This window comes from Aplidium turbinatum, chromosome 8 (genome assembly GCF_918807975.1).
Source record: "Aplidium turbinatum chromosome 8, kaAplTurb1.1, whole genome shotgun sequence".
NCBI lineage: Eukaryota > Metazoa > Chordata > Ascidiacea > Aplousobranchia > Polyclinidae > Aplidium > Aplidium turbinatum.
Window position 1 is genome coordinate 17,328,232 of NC_137479.1, and position 21,546 is coordinate 17,349,777.

The window sequence follows — 21,546 nt, forward strand, 5'->3', positions numbered from 1 at the left end:
ATAGATATAAAACAATTCTTTATTAGTAGGGATAACTTGTCTGACTGAAATAAAACTACACCTATAGTCCTATATGTATATATAGCAATACTATTAATCAGATAGGTATTGCTTAACAATGATTAAACAAAAAATTCACCTTATTTAAATCAAACTTGAATGAATATTTGTCAAATTTGACATTGCTACACACCAGCTAGTTATTTGATCAAGCAGTTTATGTTTTAGTACTTACCTCCAATAGCCTATTTGAAAAGTGTAATAATGCGTTAGTACAAAATACTCAAATTTGAGACAGGACTTGTACAGTGCCTACAAATAAAATGTTTACAAAACAAAATTTGACAAAAATCATGTTTTTATGGAAGAAAAATATTTACACAATGTAATTAAGAAAAAAATTGGTTTCAAAGCATTACAAGTTTTGATCAAATACGGCAATTTTTTTAAATATTCAATGTTTATGGTAACCCACAACTTTATCAGCACTTTTTAAAGTTCATTGATATTTGATGGTTGAGCTTATTGGAACTAACTGTCATGAAGCTAAGGATTAAGGTCTGGAAAATCACCTGGTCATTTTAAAGCAGGGATATTTTTTTGAAAATATGCCCTCATTAAAACTAAGTCATGTTTCACCTCTGAACTGCCAAAACATGACAGCCCTGGAAACCATGTAATTTAATCACAGCAACACCAGAGGTGTGAAAACTGGCATTACGTCTGTATACCATACCTTTACGACCAAAGACCATTCAGAAATGAGCCACACAAAGCAACAAAAAACTGTATGCAAATCCGCATGTCAACACTTTATTGGGCCGACTTATGAACACTTCATTCGCGGCACTGTAGTTACTTTAGTTACTTTTAAAACTAAAAATTTTGAGTGTCAAAAACTTAAAAAAATTTCTGGAATCACTTTCAAAATAAGAAAATAGGCTACATAAACAGAAAAGTGTTACTCAGCCTTTACACTGCAATGGCCCATTCCATTGACTTGTTAACTTTGGCATAACCAAACCAGGTGGGGTTCAGCTTTAAAAAATAATTGAATTGAATTTTGGTCTTGCAAAACAAAATTATACAAGCCATATAAATACCAAGTGAACGAACAACTATAGCAGGTCTACTCTATCAGAAGTGCTGTGTACCAGAGTTGGATCAATTACAATTGTAATTGAGATTGTATGTTGTTGTGTAATTGTAATTCGAAAAAAATTGGTCCAAATTACAATCACGTTTGGTAAGTTGCACGCATAGGCTATCAGTACTTTTGCTTAGCCGCTAGCTGGGGTTTAAAAGGGCGGAATGGCCCGTTTCGGTGAGTCCGATCCCTTAACGGGGTATTTTTTCAATTTTTTTTTTTAAATTATCGGGTACCGTAGCCTAATTATCATTGTCGTTTTAGGGTTAGGGGTTAGAGCAGACATGGGCAAACTACGGCCCGCGGGCCAAATCCGGCCCGCCGGCTCTTGTATTCTGGCCCGCCGGATGTTATCGACATGTTGCAAGTTTTATTATTGTGAAGTTTCAATAGGAGGATTAGATACCTCTTGTCTCTAAATAGCGATACAATGTAGAATGTAGAGCATTATGATGTCACAGGTACATTTGTGCGTCGCTTGACGCAACAGTGCTTTCTGCTTTTAACCAGTAATGTCTCGTTCTGTTGCTCAACACAACAAACAGTTTACCAGCCTCATTTTTTTTAAAAAATGAGGCTGGTAAACTGTTTGTTGTGTTGAGCAACAGAACGAGACTATAGATAAGAGACAGTCAACCGCTTCAAGTGGACAGTTTGCTGGGAGGTTCACTAAAAACAGAAAGTTTTATTAGTCAATTTAACCAGTAATGTACCATATTTCTTAGTTTAGTGTTTTTATCAACAGTTTCGTCAGTGTGGAATGCTAAGCGAAATAGACATTGCTAAGTTGTTAATAAATTATATTGTTAAAATGAGTGCAGCGAAGAAGCGTAAAGTCGATAGTGAGCGCAGAGTGTTCAAAAAGGAGTGGACGACGAAATACTTTTTTACCGAAGTGGGATCAACTGCGGTATGCCTTATTTGCCAAAAAAACGTTGCTGTTTTGAAAGAATACAACATCCGCCGCCATTTTGACACCAATCATGCAAACCATCATAGCAGCCTGTCAACTCAGCAAAGAAAGGACGTTTCTCAGAGATTAGTGGCAAATTTTCGGATTCAGCAAAGCACTCTTTTTCAGCAGAGTGCAGTTTCTGAGTCAATCACCAAGGCAAGTTTTTTACTGGCTTTCAAAATAGCACAAGCAAGCAAACCATTTTCCGATGGAGAATTTATCAAGCAGTGCATGGTAGAGACAGCAAGTCTCTTGTGTCCAGATGCAAAAAGCAAATATGAACAAATCAGTTTATCACGCAGAACTGTAACTCGCCGTATAGAACAAATTGATGAGCACTTAGCTAACGAGTTGAAAGGAAAAGCAGATTCTTTTGTATTTTATTCGTTAGCGCTGGACGAAAGTAATGACGTAAGAGACACGGCACAGCTTTTGATTTTCGTCAGAGGAATTAATGACAAGTTTGAGATAATAGAAGAACTTTTAGCAATGGAGTCGTTAAAAGGGACTACTCGAGGAGAGGACCTTTTTCTTAAAGTCACTAGTGTGATCGACAGGTTTAAATTACCATGGAACAAACTTACGAATGTCACCACTGATGGATCACCAAATTTGACAGGAAAAAATGTTGGACTGCTAAAAAGACTTCAAGATAAGATGAATGAGGAAAATGCTGGGGTGGATATAACTTTTTTGCACTGCATTATCCATCAGGAAGCCCTGTGTAAATCTGTACTGCAGCTCAATCATGTAGTGAAGGCAGTAGTAAAACTGATCAACTACATAAAAGGGAGAGGACTTCACCATCGCCAATTTATCAAGTTTCTTGAGGAAATTGATTCTGATCACCAGGACTTGCTTTATCATTCTCATGTGCGCTGGTTAAGCTTGGGTAAAGCATGTAAACGAGTCTGGAACCTTAAAGAGGCAATTACCTCATTTTTGAAGTCAATCGGGAAAGCTGATGAATTTCCTGAGCTGGAGGACAGAGATTGGCTCTGTGATTTTGCTTTTTCTGTCGATATATTAACACATATGAATGAGCTGAATGCAAAGCTGCAAGGGAAAGAACTCTTCGCTCACGATATGTACACAAGCGTTACGGCTTTCAAATCAAAATTGGCTTTATTCTCAGCACAAATGTCCAACAATTCTTTTGTTCATTTCCCCACATTACTGACGATGAAAGAAGCCCCTAAACATGCAAATAAATACAGCAAATCACTAAATGATTTGCACCACGAATTTTGCCGTAGATTTCTTGATTTCGAAAAACTCCAAAAACCATTTCAGATTATTTCGGCTCCACTTTCACAAGTCGCTGCAACAGCACCACAAGAACTGCAGTTGGAATTGATCGATCTTCAGAGTGACTACGTTTTAAAGGAGAAATTCGAAGCCCTGAAGCTAAATGAGTTTTACGCATCGCTAAGCAACACCAGATTTCCAGAAATTCGAAAGGTGGCACAAAAAATGCTGGTATTGTTTGGTTCCACATATATTTGTGAACAGACGTTCAGCTTGATGAATTTTAACAAATCTAGCCACAGGTCTCAGCTGAGTGATGCGCACCTCAAATCTATCCTGACTATCGCCACAACCAAAATGATGCCAAATTTCGATGCTTTGGCAAAAAATAAAGCTTGACAATCCTGTCAGACGTCGTATTTAAATTCGATTTTGTTTTTTGGTTGTATTTTTCAGTTATTTGTTAATTTAATCTTCCGTTTTTTTTGTCCCTTTGTTATTCGTGTGACAAACTATATGTAAGTGGCGGCTCGATCACTTGGCCCGCCAGTCTAAGAACAAAATAATTTTGGCCCCTAATTCAAAAAGTGTGCCCACCCCTGGGTTAGAGGTTAGGAACTCACCGAATCGGACTCACCGAATAGTAGCAGACCCTCAAAAGGGACTTCTACAATCACTGCAACCTAATCTTTATCCAATGCAATTCTAATTATTTTCGAAAAAATTAAACTGTACAAAATCATCAATGAACATAAATATTGAAATATATTTTTGAAACATGATGGAACGTGCAATAATTGTAACGAAGTTGAACAGAAAATTGTGTAATTGACAGAGGTGGGCATTTGCTACTTTGAAAGTAGCATGCTATCGCTACAATATGCTGAAAAAATCGAGCTACCGCAACCAGTCGACAAAAAGTAATATGTAACAGGCTAACCGCTAGTTTTGTTTTAAAATGACATCAGAAAGCTCTCTTCAAGTAGCTTGTAAAGTTAAAATGAGCTTAAAAACGAATATCACCTTTCAGTGCTATTGCAACGTCAGTATTAGGGATGTCCAAAGTAGAATAATGCCATGATTCTAAAATTATTCTAGAATTTATTTTCATATCTAGAATTTCGAATCCTCAGCGTAAATTTTTAACCTTTTCTCTTTATTGAGAAAATGAAGTGAATAAACTTTTGAGCAAATGACCTCTTAATGCACGTGGTAATCGTTCAAAAATTTTTGGCACACGTTTTCTTCTTGCTTTTGTTCTCTCAAAACAACACACGCACACACACACACACACGTAAGGGACTTCTGTTTATTACATGCAGAAACGGTTTGGCATGTACGACGCATGTGACTTGCAGGCGTTTTGCGGATCGGCAGAGCATTTTTAAAAAAATTTTTTTTTTTATAATTATTTTCCTTTCTCCCTATTATTTCTAAATACAATTACCAGATAAAAAAGCGGTTTTTAGATTCAATTCTGGATGAATTCGAATCTTAAGACATTCTACTTTGGGCATTCCTAGTCAGTAGGCTATGTAAAACAAGTTTTAATTAAGTGTATGTAAATTTATTTTTATGCTCCTTCTTCCTTGTGCATCACGCCTGTTTTAGGCTTAGGTTTTTTTTTCGGTCATTTATCGGTCATTGACCAATTTTTTAGCAAAATGTCCGAAAAAAATACAGTCAAATTTGATCAAAATGTCTGAAAAAATATATAGTCAATTCGGTCAAAATGTCCGAAAAAAACAACATTTCTCAGTGAAACTTAATATTGTAGCTAGTCAGGAAGTGCAAATTTTGGTTTGTATCAGCTACTTGAAAGGAAATATTTTCATCAGAAAAAATGACCAAAATAAATAAAAAATGACCGAATTTTTTCAAGTCATTTCAGACAAATGAGTGAAAAGTCTCAGCAAAAAAAAAAAACCCAGGTTTGTACATAGTTCTTTCCATTTATTCCAGTATTTGACAGTATTATGATCCTTATGTATTTCCATAAAAAATCCGTAAACACAGTTTATTTTTTTCCACGTTAAACCGGAAAATAATAAATAACGAAATAACGACTAAAGCAAATGAAGCGCCTTTCCGCTATATTTAAAAAGTAAGTGTTGCTACTGCAACCGCTACTCAAACTAAAATATAGCACTACTACCATAACAGTAGTGCGCTTCTGCCCACCTCTGGTAATTGGACCAACTCTGCTGTGTACCACCTGTATGGGTCTGCTACTATTCGGTGAGTCCGATTTGGTGAGTTCCTAACCTCTAACCCCTAACCCTAAAACGACAATGATAATTAGGTTACGGTACCCAATAATTAAAAAAAAAAATTGAAAAAATCTCCCGTTAAAGGGATTGGACTCACCGAAACGGACTCACCGAATCGGACTCACCGAAACGTGCCATTCCGCACCTGTATACCTCATCTATAAGAATGAAATTGCAAAAATTAAGCTCAATACAAAAGTGAACATCTGCTATTAATCTCGTAATTGCCCGTTTCGGCAAATCCGATTCAGAAAAATCCCAATTCGGAGACAGCCTTTTTTGGATAAAATCCTTTTCAGAGAATTTTCGAAAATCCAACAATGCCTTCTGTTTATTTAGAGAATTTTGTATCATTTTATACCACAATATTGTTTCTTTCGCATTTCGACAAACAAAAATAAATTGAATTGAAATTTAGCAAAACATAAAAATAAAAAGCAAATTAAATTTATTTTTGAACTATTATTTAATCCTGCGTCACCGTCTTAGTTGATTATGTCAAACGCTATTTGGTAACTGTCTTTTTTTGTTGACACTTTTTCGCTGAGACTTTATCTCATTAACCTCCATTGTTAATCATGAAACGCTGTTGGAGCAAATCGGTGTTGCAATTGATCGGCGAAATGACCATTGCATTCACAAGCGCGCCGCGCCAGTCAGTAAAACAGTCTTTTTACATTGAATCAACCTGTTCAGACGTGAAATCAACGTAAAGAAAAACAATAGGCCAACTGAGTGATTCAACGTATTCAGACATTGAATCAATGTAAATACGAACTGTTGGGCTAATTCGGTTCTTTGAACAAATCGAATGGCTTTTGTAAATGCTTTTCTCAGTTACAACGTATCCTAGTCAGCAAAAGTTCCCTTGTGTACACGATTTCAACGTTTGGCGATGTTGAAACGATGTAAAAATGACAATTTTGCTGGGCGGGAGCTAGGCTACCGTACCGAAGTTGAACTTGACCAATTTAAATCATCCCAATTTGGATTTATCCCACAATCCTCATGCACAACCCAACTTCTTGAATTTCTGGAAGACATCACATCTATTGTTGATAAAGGTCAATGCGTTGATGTTGTCTATTTGGACTTTTCCAAAGCCTTCAATTCGGTTCCACACGAAAGACTAATGAGGAAACTGTCGGCTTTGGGTATAAAAGGCAATGTTTATTCGTGGATACGTTCCTTCCTTTCTGGTAGGAGTGAAGTCGTTGTGGTGGATGGAGAGAAAAGTGATCCGAAACCCATGATATCCGGTGTGCCTCAGGGAAGTTGCCTTGGGCCTCTGCTGTTTATTGCCTATGTCAATGACGCTGATGACTACATTAGTCACAGCACCTTGTTGAAATACGCGGATGACATGAAAATCTACACAGAATTGAGCAGGGATGATCCCGATCTTGCCTCATCCCTGCTACAAACGGACTTGAAATTGTTAATGGACTGGTCTGAATCCTGGCAACTACAGTTTAATGTTGACAAGTGCTCCACTCTGCACTTTGGTCATGGCAACTTAGAGCATCAGTATGTTCTAGGTGACATGCCAATTGCCCCTAAAAAGAGTGAAAAAGACTTGGGCGTTATGATAACGACTGATCTTAAAACATCCACCCATGTCTCGTATGCAGTTAAAAAGGCGGAGATGGTCCTGGGTGTTTTAAAACGAACACTGGTCAGCAGGGACAAGCATGTCTTTTTAAGATTATATAAACAGTTGATCAGGCCCCACTTGGAATTTGCAGTGGCGGCTTGGAATCCCCATTCTGTTCGGGACATTGATTTGCTAGAGAGGATGCAACAACGAGCAACAAAATGCATTCATGGACTGAAAAACCTAACCTATGAACAAAGACTGTTTGAACTAGACCTTCTCTCGTTGGAAAAACGGAGATTAATTTTTGATTTGACAGAAGTTTTTAAATTAGTAGGCTACACAATGTTTCGGTATCACCATGTTCCAAATATTTCCTTTTTAACTCTAATTCAACCAGAGGCCATAATTTTAAATTGCATAAACAGTTTGCTCAACTGAACTGCCGTAAATTTTCCTTTGCCAATAGAGTAGTCGATACTTGGAATAATTTACCATATTCTGTAGTCAATAGTATGTCTATTGCGACATTTAAGCGACGTGTCGAAAACTATTTATGATAGTGTCTTATCTTTTTCGTTCCTTGTGATTTTTGTTTTCTCTTCAAAATTTTCTTATTTTTATTTATTTATGTTTTCTTATCAATTGTCATCTGCGAGTATGTTAATGTTTTTCTCTGTAGTACCATGTGTACTGGACCAGAATACATTATTATTATTATAATTAGGCAGTTGGAAACACATTTCCTTTTGATGAAACCTATAGGCTACCACGTTTGGTTTGCATTTACATTACATTCAAAAGTTTTGTTGACATCAAAAATTCTTTGACTGTTTTGAGTTACAGCATCTTTATGTGAAAAACGTTGTTTTGATATACAACAAATATTTTGAACAGTCTGTTCAAAATACTGTACTAACTTAACAATGACATTGACAAGCTTAACAGCTGGTAAAATTGTAAAAAATAAATTAAATCTCTCATAGGCTACATCAGTGTTCTCCTACGGTGCATTATAATGCCCTGGTGCGTTGTTGAAAATTTTAGGGTATTGGACATTTTAAAATGATGTAAAAAAACAACTTTTGAGTTAAATGTCATTGCTGGTACTTTAAAACCATTTAGCTGTAGTTATCATACTTCACTCTTTTGATTATTATGGCGCCAGAAAAGCAAAGAATACAAATATAACATGTGTGTTGTGGACTATCAAACTTAGTTGCTTCATTGTATGTCATGATGATGTGGCACTTGCTAGGTGGTGGGGAAGCAAGAAAATTTAAAAAAATTAAGCATTCGATAGTAGGCCACATGCAATACAACGCAAAGACCTCTCTGCCTAAAACAGTGCTAAACGTATTTTTTGTCTTGTCGGATGTATATATGTATGCAAAGTATTTCCTGTTGTGGCTGTGATTGAAACGTTAATATTGATTAAAACTGAAATATCTCAAAAGAGAAAGAGAGTAGCAGTATCACAACTTCTAATAAGACTTGAAAAACTTTATAGCAAAAGAACTTTCACAATTCACATCACATATTTTCAGTGTGTTCTTTGCTTTCCTGCTGTTTCAATAAGTAACACTAGTTAATATGAGTCTTAGAAAGTTCACCGTTGGTGTGTCACAAGGAAAATAGTGGGGCATTGCTAATCAAACTTAAAAAAACTCTCAACCAAACAGATGCAAACATTCACAGTAACTGTTTTAACCCTGTGCCATTGTTATTTTTTTTCAAAACAGAAGCTTGTTGTGATGCAAAAGTTATCCAATTTGTTTTTAGACAACACAAGCTATGAAAAAACTCTTCGGACTTGCCCGTTATGGCAAGTCCGATTCGGCGAGTGCCCTGTTCGGCGAGAGCCCTTTTTGGCGAGTTCCCTATTTGGCAATTTTTTCATTTTTTTTTTTAAATTATTGAGTACCGTAGCCTAATTATCATTTCCGTTTTAGGGTTAGGGGTTAGAGGTTAGGGGTAAGGTGTTAGGGTTACAGTTGGGAGTTAGGGGTTGGGAGTAAGGTGTTAAAGGTTGGGGTATTATTTTAACGTTTATCGTTAAAACAATGTAACAGCGGCAATGATAATTTAAAAAATAAATTCAAAAAATCGCCAAATAGGGCTCTCGCCGAAAAGGGCTCTCACCAAACAGGGCACTCGCCGAATCGGACTAGCCGAATTGGACTCGCCGAATAGTAGCAGACCCTCCTGGTGCAGTGTCTCGATAGTGTATTGTTTGTGTGTATGTTTTGCATGTCTGTAGTATGCTGTACATTCGCCTGCATTGCTGTAATGCTGTATTATGAGTAACTTATTATATATAATAACTTTTTGATTTCTTTTCAATGAGTACCCTTCTTTGTGCAATATTACAATTTTTTGACCTTTTAACAACTGATATGCTCTTTTTTTTGCCCATATTTTTCAACAAAAAATTGAAAAAAGTTGAATTGTTTGGTTTTAAAAAAAACAAAAACACTTCATTTATCATGGTTGGGACAGAATCATCTGTTATTTAATAGTATACTTACACCATAACATGATATATGACATAGCATAAATTTGGGATAATTTTTCTACCATACTGTAAAAATCCTAAATTTTGACAGGTGGTCCTAAACTTTTGAGCGTGACTATACTTTGACACTTTAATTTTATCAGTTATTGTTTGCTTAAATTTGATATCCGTTGAGGCTGAAATGAGAGGTCAACAATAAAAAAATTAGGTTACACAGTTGGGTGTAAATGCGCTACGAAAAAGATATATGTAGTCACAGAAAATAGTAGGTATCTAGGATGACATCTTGAAAATAAAAAGATGGTCACAAAATATTTTAAACCAAAACAGCAGATACATCTTACATTACTTTAACTTATTGCCATGACTTATTAAATATTAGGAGTGTAATCAAAATTTAATTCAAGTTATTGGAAAATCAAGATCAAATCAAATATCAAAAGAAAAATATTAAAATATCAAAAATCAATAGAAAAATCAAATCAAAATTCAAGTTATTGGAGTGTAATCAAAACTTGAGATTGTGTTGTATTTAAAAGTATGTAGTCTAAGTCGGGTGCAACCTAGTTCGTACCCTGAAAAAATCGAGAGAAAAAATTCAAAAAAGCCGAAGTTGCTCTTTGGAGTTTCCGCAAACAAACAAACTGAAAAGATCGATAGAAAAAAATAGAACAAAGCCGAAGTCGCTGATCGCAGTTTCGGTTTTTCCACAGTCTTCGCAAACAATTTAAAATTTTTGGTAATGATCATAAGAGTTTGCCGCAGTTGCTGATCGCAGTTTCTGCAAACATTTTAAAAGTGTTAGAGTTAGGTAAAGATCGAGAGAAAAAATTAAAAAAAGCCGAAGTCGCTGATTGTAGTTTCCGCAAACATTTTAAAAGGGTTAGGGTTAGGTAAAGATCGAGAGAAAAAATTAAAAAAAGCCCAAGTCGCTGATTGCAGTTTCCGCAAACATTTTAAAAGGGTTAGTGTTAGGTAAAGATCGAGAGAAAAAATTCAAAAAAGCCTAAGTCGCTGATAGGACTTTCCGCAAACAAACAAACAGAAAAGATTGAGAGAAAAAATAAAACAAAGCCTAAGTCGCTGATCGCAGTTTTGGTTTTTCCGCAGTTTCCGTAAACATTTTAAAATTTCCGGTAAGGATCCTGAGAGGTTTTGTTTGTTTGTGGAAACTGTGATCAGCAACTTCGGCTTTTTTTAATTTTTTCTCTCGATCCTTTTAGGGTACGAACTGTTCAGGTTACGAACTAGGTTGCATCCGTCTAAGTCTATGTTTTCAGACAGGACAACTTATTTTGTAAAGTGTTTCATTAATCGATTTGAGAATGAATGACCAAGAAGATTTGTTTGTTAAAGTTCTTTAAATAAAAATTTGTTGTTACTTGTTAATGTTTCTTTAGATAAAAACTTTATTCATGTTCAAAGAATGATCTATGTTGATTGGATTACCTCTTTCTCGCCAGCATTGAGAACAAAAAAATAACCTACTTGACAACTACCAGTAAAATTCCAATGTCAAAGGTGTAGAATATGTTGAATTTGGTGTATTTAAGCAGGTAAAACAATAAACCTGAAATTATTTGGCAAAAATCAGAAAATGGCTTGCTCTAATGTGGAAAACAGCCTGTCATATTTTGTTGTAAGGCCCTGGCTTGTTACCAAATAAACTCATTTTTTCATGACAGTTTGACATCAGCCTACCTATTCAATCTAAGCTATGGTTTTACTCGAAAAGAGCACCTTAACGATTCAAAGGATTTGCGTTAATCATATGCGACAGAAGGCTTAGTTACCTGCACTACATTATTGAGTAAATTCTTACAAAATCAGACCTCTCTGTCCTGAAATAACTTGTTGAAAGATGAAAATCTATCGAACCAGAGTTGCCAACTCGTTTACAATAGAAAGCAAAAAATGTCAAATGTGCACAAGCAATTTTTTTTTTTTTTTTTAAATCTTTATCCTGCATTGCGGAAAAGCGGACTTGAGCGCTATGCATCGGTGTACGCCTTCTGACGTACACCTGACCCCACGCCGCAACCGACTGCAATGTCTGTTTCCGGTTGTCTACTCTACTTATGACTTAAATTTTAAAATGAATGCTAAATAAGTCAACTGCCAACTGGATGTCTAAATCATACAAAAATGAAAATTTAAAAAAGAATTAATAATCAAATAAGCACAAATGTTTGTTTTTTGGGTTTTGTGGCCATGCTAACTACAACCGTATAGCCTACTTCATATCTACTGTACTATTCAGGCAAGTTTTAAACCTTTCAAGGTTTTGCCACCTTTTCCCGTTCATTGACGTGCTGGTAGGCCTATATCGACTATTGTTGTTGGTAGTATCTGTTTCGTCCCGGACGCGTTAATGACGAAAATTAAAATGAATGAATGCTTTCTTAGCTGCACTAATTTTTTTCGTTAAAATGAAGCCCCTTCCTTGCAACTTCGATAAATTTGCTCATATGCATCGTCAGGGAAAGTGGAGCTGGTCAGTGTTACAGGGCAATATTCTAGGCAAGCAAGTGAATCTAGTTATTTTGAAAAACGTTTTTCACATGGTTTGAGCGAGAAACCCATTCAAAATATATCTGCTATTCATTAAGACATAGCCTAAGCTATACTAAGACTAATGTTTTGCCAATTTTGATTTTTGTTGAACAGTTTCACCATTCATGATTAAAGATTAAAGATTCATGATAAAAGATGTGTATCACGCTTTGATTTACTGTCATTTGCAATATTGTATTTCAAGCTGGGGAAAGGCCTGTGGACAGTGCACTGGATCCATTAATAAAATTACAAAAAAAGGTTATAAGAATAATTACGAAACAAAATTACTATGCTCACACTAATTTTTTATTTTTCAAAATGAACATCTTGAAACTAAAAGACATACATAACATTGAAATAAAAAAACATATGTACATAGTTCATATGAATGAGTATCCGTCTACGTATTGTGATTTATTTACAAATGCTTCATCTATTCATCAGCATAACACAAGATATCAAACAGGCAACAATTATTTTATAAACAGATCAAACACAGAATTTGGCAAGAAGTCCATGCAGGTATTGGGACCAATGCTCTGGTCAGAGGTTCCAAGTAGGCTATGCTAAAAAACTTATCATTTCATTGTTTCAAAAAAGAGATCAAAACGTTAATTTTACAAAGCTACAGTGCATCGTAAGTGATATGTTATGGAAACCAACTTGTCAGTTGCTTCGGAAACTTTATTATTCTCTGCTTGCTTCATGGAATTTTGTGTTTTGGCCTACGTTATCATCAATATGTTTTTTTTTGTGCGTATGCTGTTGTTGAAGCGCGGGAACGTTTCAATTATTATTTTTCTCTTGTAAGCTTATTTTAAATGGCAAAATCGTAATTTCCGTAGGGTGGCAATTGACTAGTAGACCGTATGGTCGTCTCGTTGTCTCCCTGTCGGTATGGGAACTTGTGTAACTTTTGTACTGTGTATTTTGCATATTTCAAACATGTACCTATGTTCCTGTTACTGACAAATAAAACATTGATTGATTGATGATGTGGGCCCCTGTGGGGGTTCCTGTGGCGTTCTCGTTCCGTCAGGTTCCCAGCACTCCATTACGAAGCAAACAGGACTGTTCTAAGAAATCGGTATATAACGAGAAAGACGATATATGGAGTATGCCTCTATTTACAGCTGAAATTTAGCCTTGTTGGCAGATGTGCTTTGCGTAAGTGTTATTTGGGAAGGGGCTTACTTAGGCCTATTTGTAGCCAGGCCAGTAAGAATACCAAGATAGGCTATGTATTTTTTGAATAAGCGTTTGTAAATGAAGCTGCACGTGTCAATGGGCTGTCATTACTGTGACACAGTGAAAGAGAGACTAGAGTCTGATTTTATCATGTTACAAATTGGCGTATTAATTGCAAGCTACGATACCATAGGGCATGGCGGCTGCAATAAACATGTTATAAAACGGTAGCCTACTGATGCATTGATACAGAACAAACGTCTGATACACATTGCACAAAAGCAGTAACGTTGACAGAGGGTACTTTAGGACCCGGGCCTAGAGACGCATTTAGGGGTCCGTAACCTTTACAATGCTCTCGAAAAATTGAAAAAAATCCAAGTATTTTGTGAATATAATGCGTTTTTAGAAGTGTCTTGATTTGGAGCCCGAAGATCTCATTGGTACCAGAACCAAAGTTCTGCACAGATATTTGTTTATTTTAATTTTAGTTACCCCAATGAAATGTTGTCTTCCTGAGTGTTCAAAGCCGATAGATGGATTTGTAATTATTTGTGAGTTGCCACTGTAGTCAGAAGATACCATGTCACAAAGTGATGAGCTTCAGCTAAACTGATTGCAATCACATTCAGTAAGTCGGATCCCGTGCATATAGCAGTTTTATTGTCCGGTGAGTGACCACGCCATTCAGTCGTATCCAGGCTTACGGCCAGTTGTTGAAGATTTATATTAAATGGACGGGAAGCCAATCTTCGTGTCCACCTTCAGGCATGCCTTTGTCTTGCCAAAGACACATGCTCTTGAACAGGCGACCTTTCGAACGCGAGCCAGGGGTCTCATCACTCGGCTATGCAGCCGACACTGTGCCATTTGACGTGACAATTTGTCATTAGGCCCAGGGCCGTGTGAGCACCATCTCCCACCCCGAAATCCACTAGTGGGCTCCTATGTTTAGTGATTGCTCTTAAAAATAGGACCAGACAGCGTTTAGGGCCGCAAACTGTTTCTATGAGGGTTTCAATATTAATTATCAGCCAGCTGCTTTGGGAGGAGTGAGTAGATGATTGCATTGATGCGGTTTACAATGTCATCGGGTCTTACAAGGAATTGTCATGTCTAACTCGATTTATAACTGACGGACTCAAACTTCAGTGTTACCAGACATTTTTTTTTAATTTTGCTCTTTTTCATTTTGTTAAAATTTATTATCACTGAAGTTGCGATCAATATTAAAGCGGGAACTTACACAAAAACTGACAATAAACTAGCTGTTCTTGCATTTAAGTTATTAGGTTTGAACTGTCTTGACACCGTTTCCCCACACAATCCCATTTGTGATCTGAAATCACAATCAAATGGAAGTTTGAGTGCTTGCGTTTTTACGTTTGTTTGCTGAAGAACTTGAGTCATGTAATTTGTCATGCATCAAATTCCTTGCTACTGGCTGAAGAACGTCATTTTAACAAAGTAGATTACATCTTTGAACTTCCATTCATGCAATCTGTCACACCACGTGTAGTGCTAACACGTCAGTGAAAGCAATCCTTGCGGAATGCGATAATTTGTTACTATTTGATGATCCGTCACCTTGTTTCAGCGCAAGGTTTCTTAAGTCTGATTGTCGTTCTTTCACAACTGAGAAAGGAACCGTTTACTCTTCCAGCGTGGTAGATGAATAGGCGAAGGGGTTGTCAAAACATAGTTGGATGAAAGAACCGTGTATAGATTATTCATATTGCGTTGTATAGATTGGAGTAAGTCACGAGTAGCATCTTATCAGAAGGCAAAGAAAAACAAGCAGAAGGAAAAATCTTATACCAGCCCGATCCCAATGTTACTTCAACTTTTTTTTATCAGAAGTTTTGCAGTAAACCAGTAGGCTAAGAGCTCAACTCAATTTGTCGTGGTTCCACAACACAAACACCGTTGCTTTGCGCGTTGTAATCTGCTTATAGGCGACAACAGGCTATCGTAGACGGGAGACAGCAAAAATCGAAAATATAAGCATGTTAGTCATATGGGTGCAGCTTCGAGACAACGCTGTTTATGATTGGCAGATAAATACAGGAAAAGCGAAATTGACCAATCAAACACTGGAAAAGGAACGTATTTCACCAAGCTTCGTTTAAGGCAACTTCAGTAAAAATGACACACTCAAAACGAAGAACAAATTTCCAGCAGCCAATACACAATAATATTGCAAAAAGTAGAAGTAACAATAATTTTTGTTCTTAATATTAAGAAAATGAACTTTTGTTGTGTTGTTATTGTGGCGTTCTCTTAGGCCGACCAATTTGAGAAAAGTTGCATAAAATTCATTTCATTCGATCCTAAAAAAAAAAAAAAAAAAACGAGAAAAAAGTGTTAACTATATACAGAAAATTGACAAAGAACAGCCAACTTTGCTACGGTGTGGATGAGATGCAGACAATCTCGCTTTCGCCGTGGAAGTGACGGAAAAATGCGTCACTGCTAATTCTGCCAACATGACAATAGAATTATGAACACAAAAGCTACAAATCTATTTACAAATGTGAAAGTTAGAACACTATGACAACAAGTTTTAGGGAGGCCTATACGATTCATTTGTGGAATTTGTACAGCATTTCATCTTGAAGTAAATTTAAATGAAAGTTGATGGACACGCATACAATGATTGGATTTTGGTACGCAGCAACATGATGCAAAAAGAAACAACTTAATGTAATAATTAGAAAACCCGGTTACTGGAAAATATTCATAATTTTAGAGATATAATACGACATACTACACAACTATTGCGAAAATTCATCTGCATTTCAATATTTTCTTTACAATGGATAGGTGGCGTTAAGTAGGCTATATCTACAACACATCACAGCAAGCAATGCAGCAATCATATGCCTTTTGTGAGCGAGCTTGAAAGTAAAGCAGTTTCCGACAAAAATTTCATTGTTTTTTTACATCAACTTAACAAAAGAAAATTTTACTCCACACGCACGGACGAGCGACAAGCTTTCAGCGTGATGCGGATCACAAGGATAACAGCATCTCATCAATCCGATTCAGAGTCATCCTTGTAACGCATCCTTCTAATCTGAGCGAGTTTCTGCCTCGCAGATTGCAGCTCTCGCTCTTTACGGAGGATTTCCTCTTGCGCCATCATCTCCTGCGCAATTCCTCCAACTAAGCGGGCGTTAATCACGACTTCTTCCTCCTCATCGGAGTGAGCAGCGTCTGTGGCCGCCTTGACAAGATCCTCTGATGCGTGCTTCACTGCGTTACCAGCGATCTTTCATGGAGAAGAGAGTGATGAGGAAAAACATGCAAAAATAAAAGCAAACAAATTAAAGAAAACGATCATAAAATTTAAACTTCTCACTGATGAAGCGTTAGATGATGATTCGTAAAATAAAGGTTAACATAAAGCAACCATCTGGAATCAGTGGTCATTCGTTAGCGTCCATGCAGGAAAACAAGGTTTAAATCATTCTGTTACACAGCGGAAAAATGTTTTTTAATACAGCTTATCTCATTGCACACAAAATAATAAAATGAAAAGATTTCAATGGGATCCACCTTATTGTGAATGACTGACAGTGTCTTTGATGACTGAAATACTGGAACATGATTGATGACAGATGACTTATTAACAGTGGGATCAATTTGTATTAAACAAAACCTTCCGTTCCGAGTTCTGTTGCTAGACAACTGTGTTAAATTGCTTCGGGTTGTATTTGTTGGTTTAATTTTCAATGATAAGAAGAAATCTCGAAAGTAGGCTCAATCCACCTCAAAATAATATTAGGTTTTTGTTGATATATGATGCCTCAGTGTACAATGAACCGATGTATTGTGTAAAGACGTAGGCGCTGAGGCAGGGGGGCTTTAAATATTGAGAATTTTGTTATGTGTTCAATTAACATGTTTTCTTTTTTTAATCTGACATTAAAGCTAAGTTGTTGTAAAATTAATTTCAAACAGAGTCGTTGGAACAAAAAGCGGTTGGAAAATCAGGCCAGTCAAATAAAATCATGCATTGTCGTCGACCTGCAAGTCAAAGTGCAGCAGCCCGGACTCATGCTAAGAAGCTGGCTTCGGCTGCAAAATAAAAATGACTGATTCTTTGCAAAGTTCTGAATAAATAAAAGAAAAACAAATGGTTCTTTAAATACAAAGTGGAGTCTTCAGTGTTTGACGATATTCAGTGGTAGGCGGCGGATATGGATGAAGAGGATTTACAGTAGAGTTGTTATTGTTGCTGGTATTTCTTCTTGCGGATGTTGAGGAGACGAGATTGAGCTTCTTTCAGCTCTCTTTCCTTGGCCAGAATAATTTCCATGGCCTGCATCTCTTGAGCGATACTTTGCACCATCCCTCCAGGGATCTCAACGTTCACCTCCTCCTGCTCCTCAAAGGCAGCTTCCTTCGCTGAATCGACTAACATTTGCGTGGCTTTATTGACCGCGTTTCCAGCCGTCTTTAACCAAACGTTACAAGGTTAGACAAAGACATGCATGCCGCATATAAATTAAACAGCGTTGGTTTTCAACATTTAAGATTGTTGCTCCATAGAAGTTAAGTTTCAAACAAAGTTGAGCAATTCGCTTTTTTGTTATCACATACATGTGTTAGAAAAAAAACATAGCGATTGTAAGAAATGTTTCAGCTGTCGTTACTGGTTAATCATAGAGGCAATTGTTAAAGTACGAAAAGGTGAAGCCTTTGCTTCAATACGCATGTAGCTAATTCTTGAAGCATTAAGCACAATATTTTGGCACAATTTCTTAAGCGTTAGGAAATGACAGAAAGTTAATAAATTTGTTAAACTTGTGTCCAATACCTAAAGCTTGCAACTTAAACTGTTAATTCTCGGCAACAACAAGCCTACAGGTCGTAAGTATAAACAATATAAAATTTGTCACCTGCAGGCGCTTCATGTTTTCACTGTTGGGATCAGCCTTGACTTTGCAGGCGACAAGCAGCTGGGCTGTTGAGGAAGCAACTTGCTTAGCTGATGTGACTAACTTCTCTTCGCTGGCCTCTCCCTGCACGGCTTGATTGGCAGCCTCGCAAAGGTTGCCTGTGGCGCGGGCCACCATCTGTGCGGCCGATATCAAACCCTGCGACCACTGCCCGTCATCGTGACGTAACGCAGCCACCGCTCCAACCTGGAGATTATATAGTCGGTGGTCATTGTGTTTCTTGAATATTATGATCGGAGTTTGGCTAAATTACGTGTCAGTCGCATTAGGTCAGGGGTTCTTAACCAGGGGTGCACGCACCACTAAGGGGTGCGAGACCTGTGCCTAGGTGGTGCGGGGATGCTGAATTATCAAGGTTTGTTATAATATGACGTAAGAAGCAAAGTTGTTTTACCAGGTTTCAACAAAAATTTGGAACTGCAGGCGTCTATTACTTTTCAGCCAATCCTAGGAGGGGGTGCGAGAATTAATTGGTAATTTTGAGGTGGTGTCGACAAGGCAAAAGGTTAAGAGCCGCTGCATTAGGTTGATACCGGTACCTAGCGAGTCATTTTAGAAACGATACAAACCTTTCCTTGGAGCACTAATTCCTTCTGGGCAGCAGAAGCAGCTTTAACAAGGGCGGTGGTTGCAGTTGCGATTGACTTTGCTGCTTCTAGAATTTGTTCTTCAAAGTTCAAGCTTTCGTCTGCACGCTACAAAACAAAACGTGGATTGTTCATCCAAGAACGATCACCAAGTAGATTTAAACAGAACACAATAAGCTATTTTTTCTTCAACCGTCCCGTTCTGTCGTTTAGATGGAAAACCTGTGGTCAAAAGCGATGCTCGAAGTTTAATGCTAAATTTTGAACTGAAGACATAAAGTTGGATCAACGCAATGACCATTGTAATAATCTTCCAAAACATCTTTTAAGCAGCCGGTGGTCGCTACCTTCGGCATCTTCCTTGGTCGCAGCTGAGCAAGTTTCTTCGCGGCTGCTTCGATGGATGCGGCAGCGGCGAGTAGTTCCTGTTCGGCGATGACGTTCGGGTCATTGGGGTCAACCCAGTCCGAGCCTGTTAGAGGTAAGGTTTCATTTTTAGGCGAGAAATTGTAAAAAAAAAACTTGAAAGTCAGTATTTGAGCAACAAACATTTACTTTTCCGCACTAAACTAAATATACATTTCAAAGAAATCAACAAAATTCTTTTCCAGAAGACAACGCACCTTTCATGCTTTCACCGGACCTGACCAAGTTGCTGACGGCAGTCGCAACGTTCTTCGAGAGCGGCACCAGGTTCTTCTTCAACTCGTTGTTGCCGGGTTGCTGGCTGATTGCGAGCACGTTGCTCATCAACGAAGCGTACGACTCCGCTACAGAGCGGCCGAAGTTGAGAGTTTCTTGCTGCTGCGCAGGGTCCTCAGTGTTGGCAGCCGACGCCTGTGGTATCGTGCAAATGAACACAATGTTTTATTATTTGCAAGCAGAAAAACAAAACTATTTTTTTTGTGGCTTTTGTAAAAGCATAAAAGTAACTTTTTACTAATAGTTTGCAGCTTACAGTGACCCCACATTATGAAACTTGCTTTCTGTATTCATCATCATAGAGTCTACTAGATTAAATGGGCTATTTTTGAGAAACAGTCCAAATGCACAAATCCAGGCGACGATCTCGCACAAGCTAAAGTATGAAACACAAGCAGCTGAGAAATCTATCCGTTCTTTCACAAGATTTCTTTCTCAGGTTGCAAAATCCTTCCTTTTTTATTGATTTATTGTTTGCTGAAAAAGGCATCAAAAAATCGATGCAAAAAGGACGGATTGTGTGAGCTGGTTTAACCTTGCGACCAGCCTACATATGCTGGTAGTGGAATAACGCGAGTTTTAGTTAACCAACCCTGCAAATGTGGATCATGTCAAAGACAGCCTTGCGACCCATGTTCGCGCAGATGATCATGTCCTCCTGCCGACACGACTTCCCTGCGGCCACAGCCTTGGCGGTGGCGTTGGTGATCGGCTTGGTGACGTGGATGAGCTCTTCAGGAGTCGCTCTTCTTTCTTCTCCTTCCACGGATTTGAGAGACTGTGAAAAAATTTGGTTGTCATAAAATCGAAATTGTGATGAAATATCTTACAAACACATACTTAGAAATGGAAATCTTCAAATCTGGCATTTTGTCACTCGGTATATGGAAAAGTCTACACGTCGACAAAGCTGCTACAAGCTTTTTAATAAATGATTTGTTGAGCAGCATGACGAGTAGAAAGTAAAGTTTTGAAAAATCACCTAATCTTGAAAACCTCCGAAAAAAAAAGACAGTCAATAAGAAATCGCAGCAGCGTTTCATGATCAACTAATTGGACAGCAAACAAACAATAAGCACTAAACAGCCACTGACCCGTATTTCCTGCTTGATAGAGTTGATGGTTTGTTCCAAAGCTCTTGGTCCCTTCACAGCTTCGTCCTCAACCGATTTGACGGTTTTCAGCAGTGACGTCACGTTCGTTACCATTGCCTGAAAGTTGTAACGAATAAAATTGATATGTCAGTAACTATTTGTCGACATTTGTTGAGCGTTTTTCATGAACGTGATGTTAGTGATTTGAAAAAGTAGAATACTGAACAGAACAACAAAAGCAACGCCTTTTCTTAAACATAAAGCGACAATTTATCAAAAGATTGTTCGTCGAAAAGAGTCGGTTCTGCAATTTGCCAAACAAGGTTCCATGTAACCTATTGTTACTGAGGACCAATCCATCGGTGCGGCTACCTGGGCGGACCACCAATGGAGCTCGGAGTGGAAGAAGAACTCCTCAAGACTCCAAAGTTTCATCTCCGACACCAGCAACCACCCAATCGGAATGCATTTTCCAAGGAAGGCCTGGGTGCGGCTCAACCGCCTGCGTACTGGCGTCGGACTATTCCGCTCCAACATGCACAAATGGGGGATGGCTCCATCCGCGATTTGTGAGTGTGGCAAGGAGGAACAAACCGTAGACCACACCATTTGTAATTGCGCCATCTACCATGCGCCAAATGGTGTGCGTGGTCTGCGTGAACTGGATGACAAATCAATTGAATGGCTGCTCGACACCTGCCCAAACATCTAGACCGCGTCGCCGCC

General features: G+C 37.8%; 1 protein-coding gene and 1 pseudogene across 3 annotated transcripts in view; one reads left to right on the forward strand and one right to left on the reverse strand.

The window, feature by feature from the left end:
• The first annotated feature begins 1,958 nt into the window (after positions 1 to 1,958).
• Positions 1,959 to 3,749, forward strand: LOC145776106 (general transcription factor II-I repeat domain-containing protein 2 pseudogene; annotated as a pseudogene).
• An 11,645-nt stretch (positions 3,750 to 15,394) lies between these two features.
• The window catches only part of LOC145775247 (talin-2-like), a 37,954-nt gene continuing 31,802 nt past the window's right edge, over positions 15,395 to 21,546 (reverse strand). For 2 of the 3 annotated variants that reach the window (XM_082586501.1, XM_082586500.1), the window contains 7 exons: positions 20,821 to 20,937; positions 20,319 to 20,504; positions 19,648 to 19,861; positions 19,372 to 19,496; positions 19,007 to 19,132; positions 18,378 to 18,623; positions 15,395 to 16,744 (listed from right to left, as the gene is read on the reverse strand). In XM_082586501.1, the coding sequence (XP_082442627.1) occupies positions 16,508 to 16,744; positions 18,378 to 18,623; positions 19,007 to 19,132; positions 19,372 to 19,496; positions 19,648 to 19,861; positions 20,319 to 20,504; positions 20,821 to 20,937 (1,251 nt within the window). In that variant the 3' untranslated portion in view covers positions 15,395 to 16,507. Of the gene's footprint in view, positions 17,933 to 18,377; positions 18,624 to 19,006; positions 19,133 to 19,371; positions 19,497 to 19,647; positions 19,862 to 20,318; positions 20,505 to 20,820; positions 20,938 to 21,546 lie in introns of all 3 variants that reach the window. The other variant, XM_082586499.1, reaches the window with a different exon arrangement.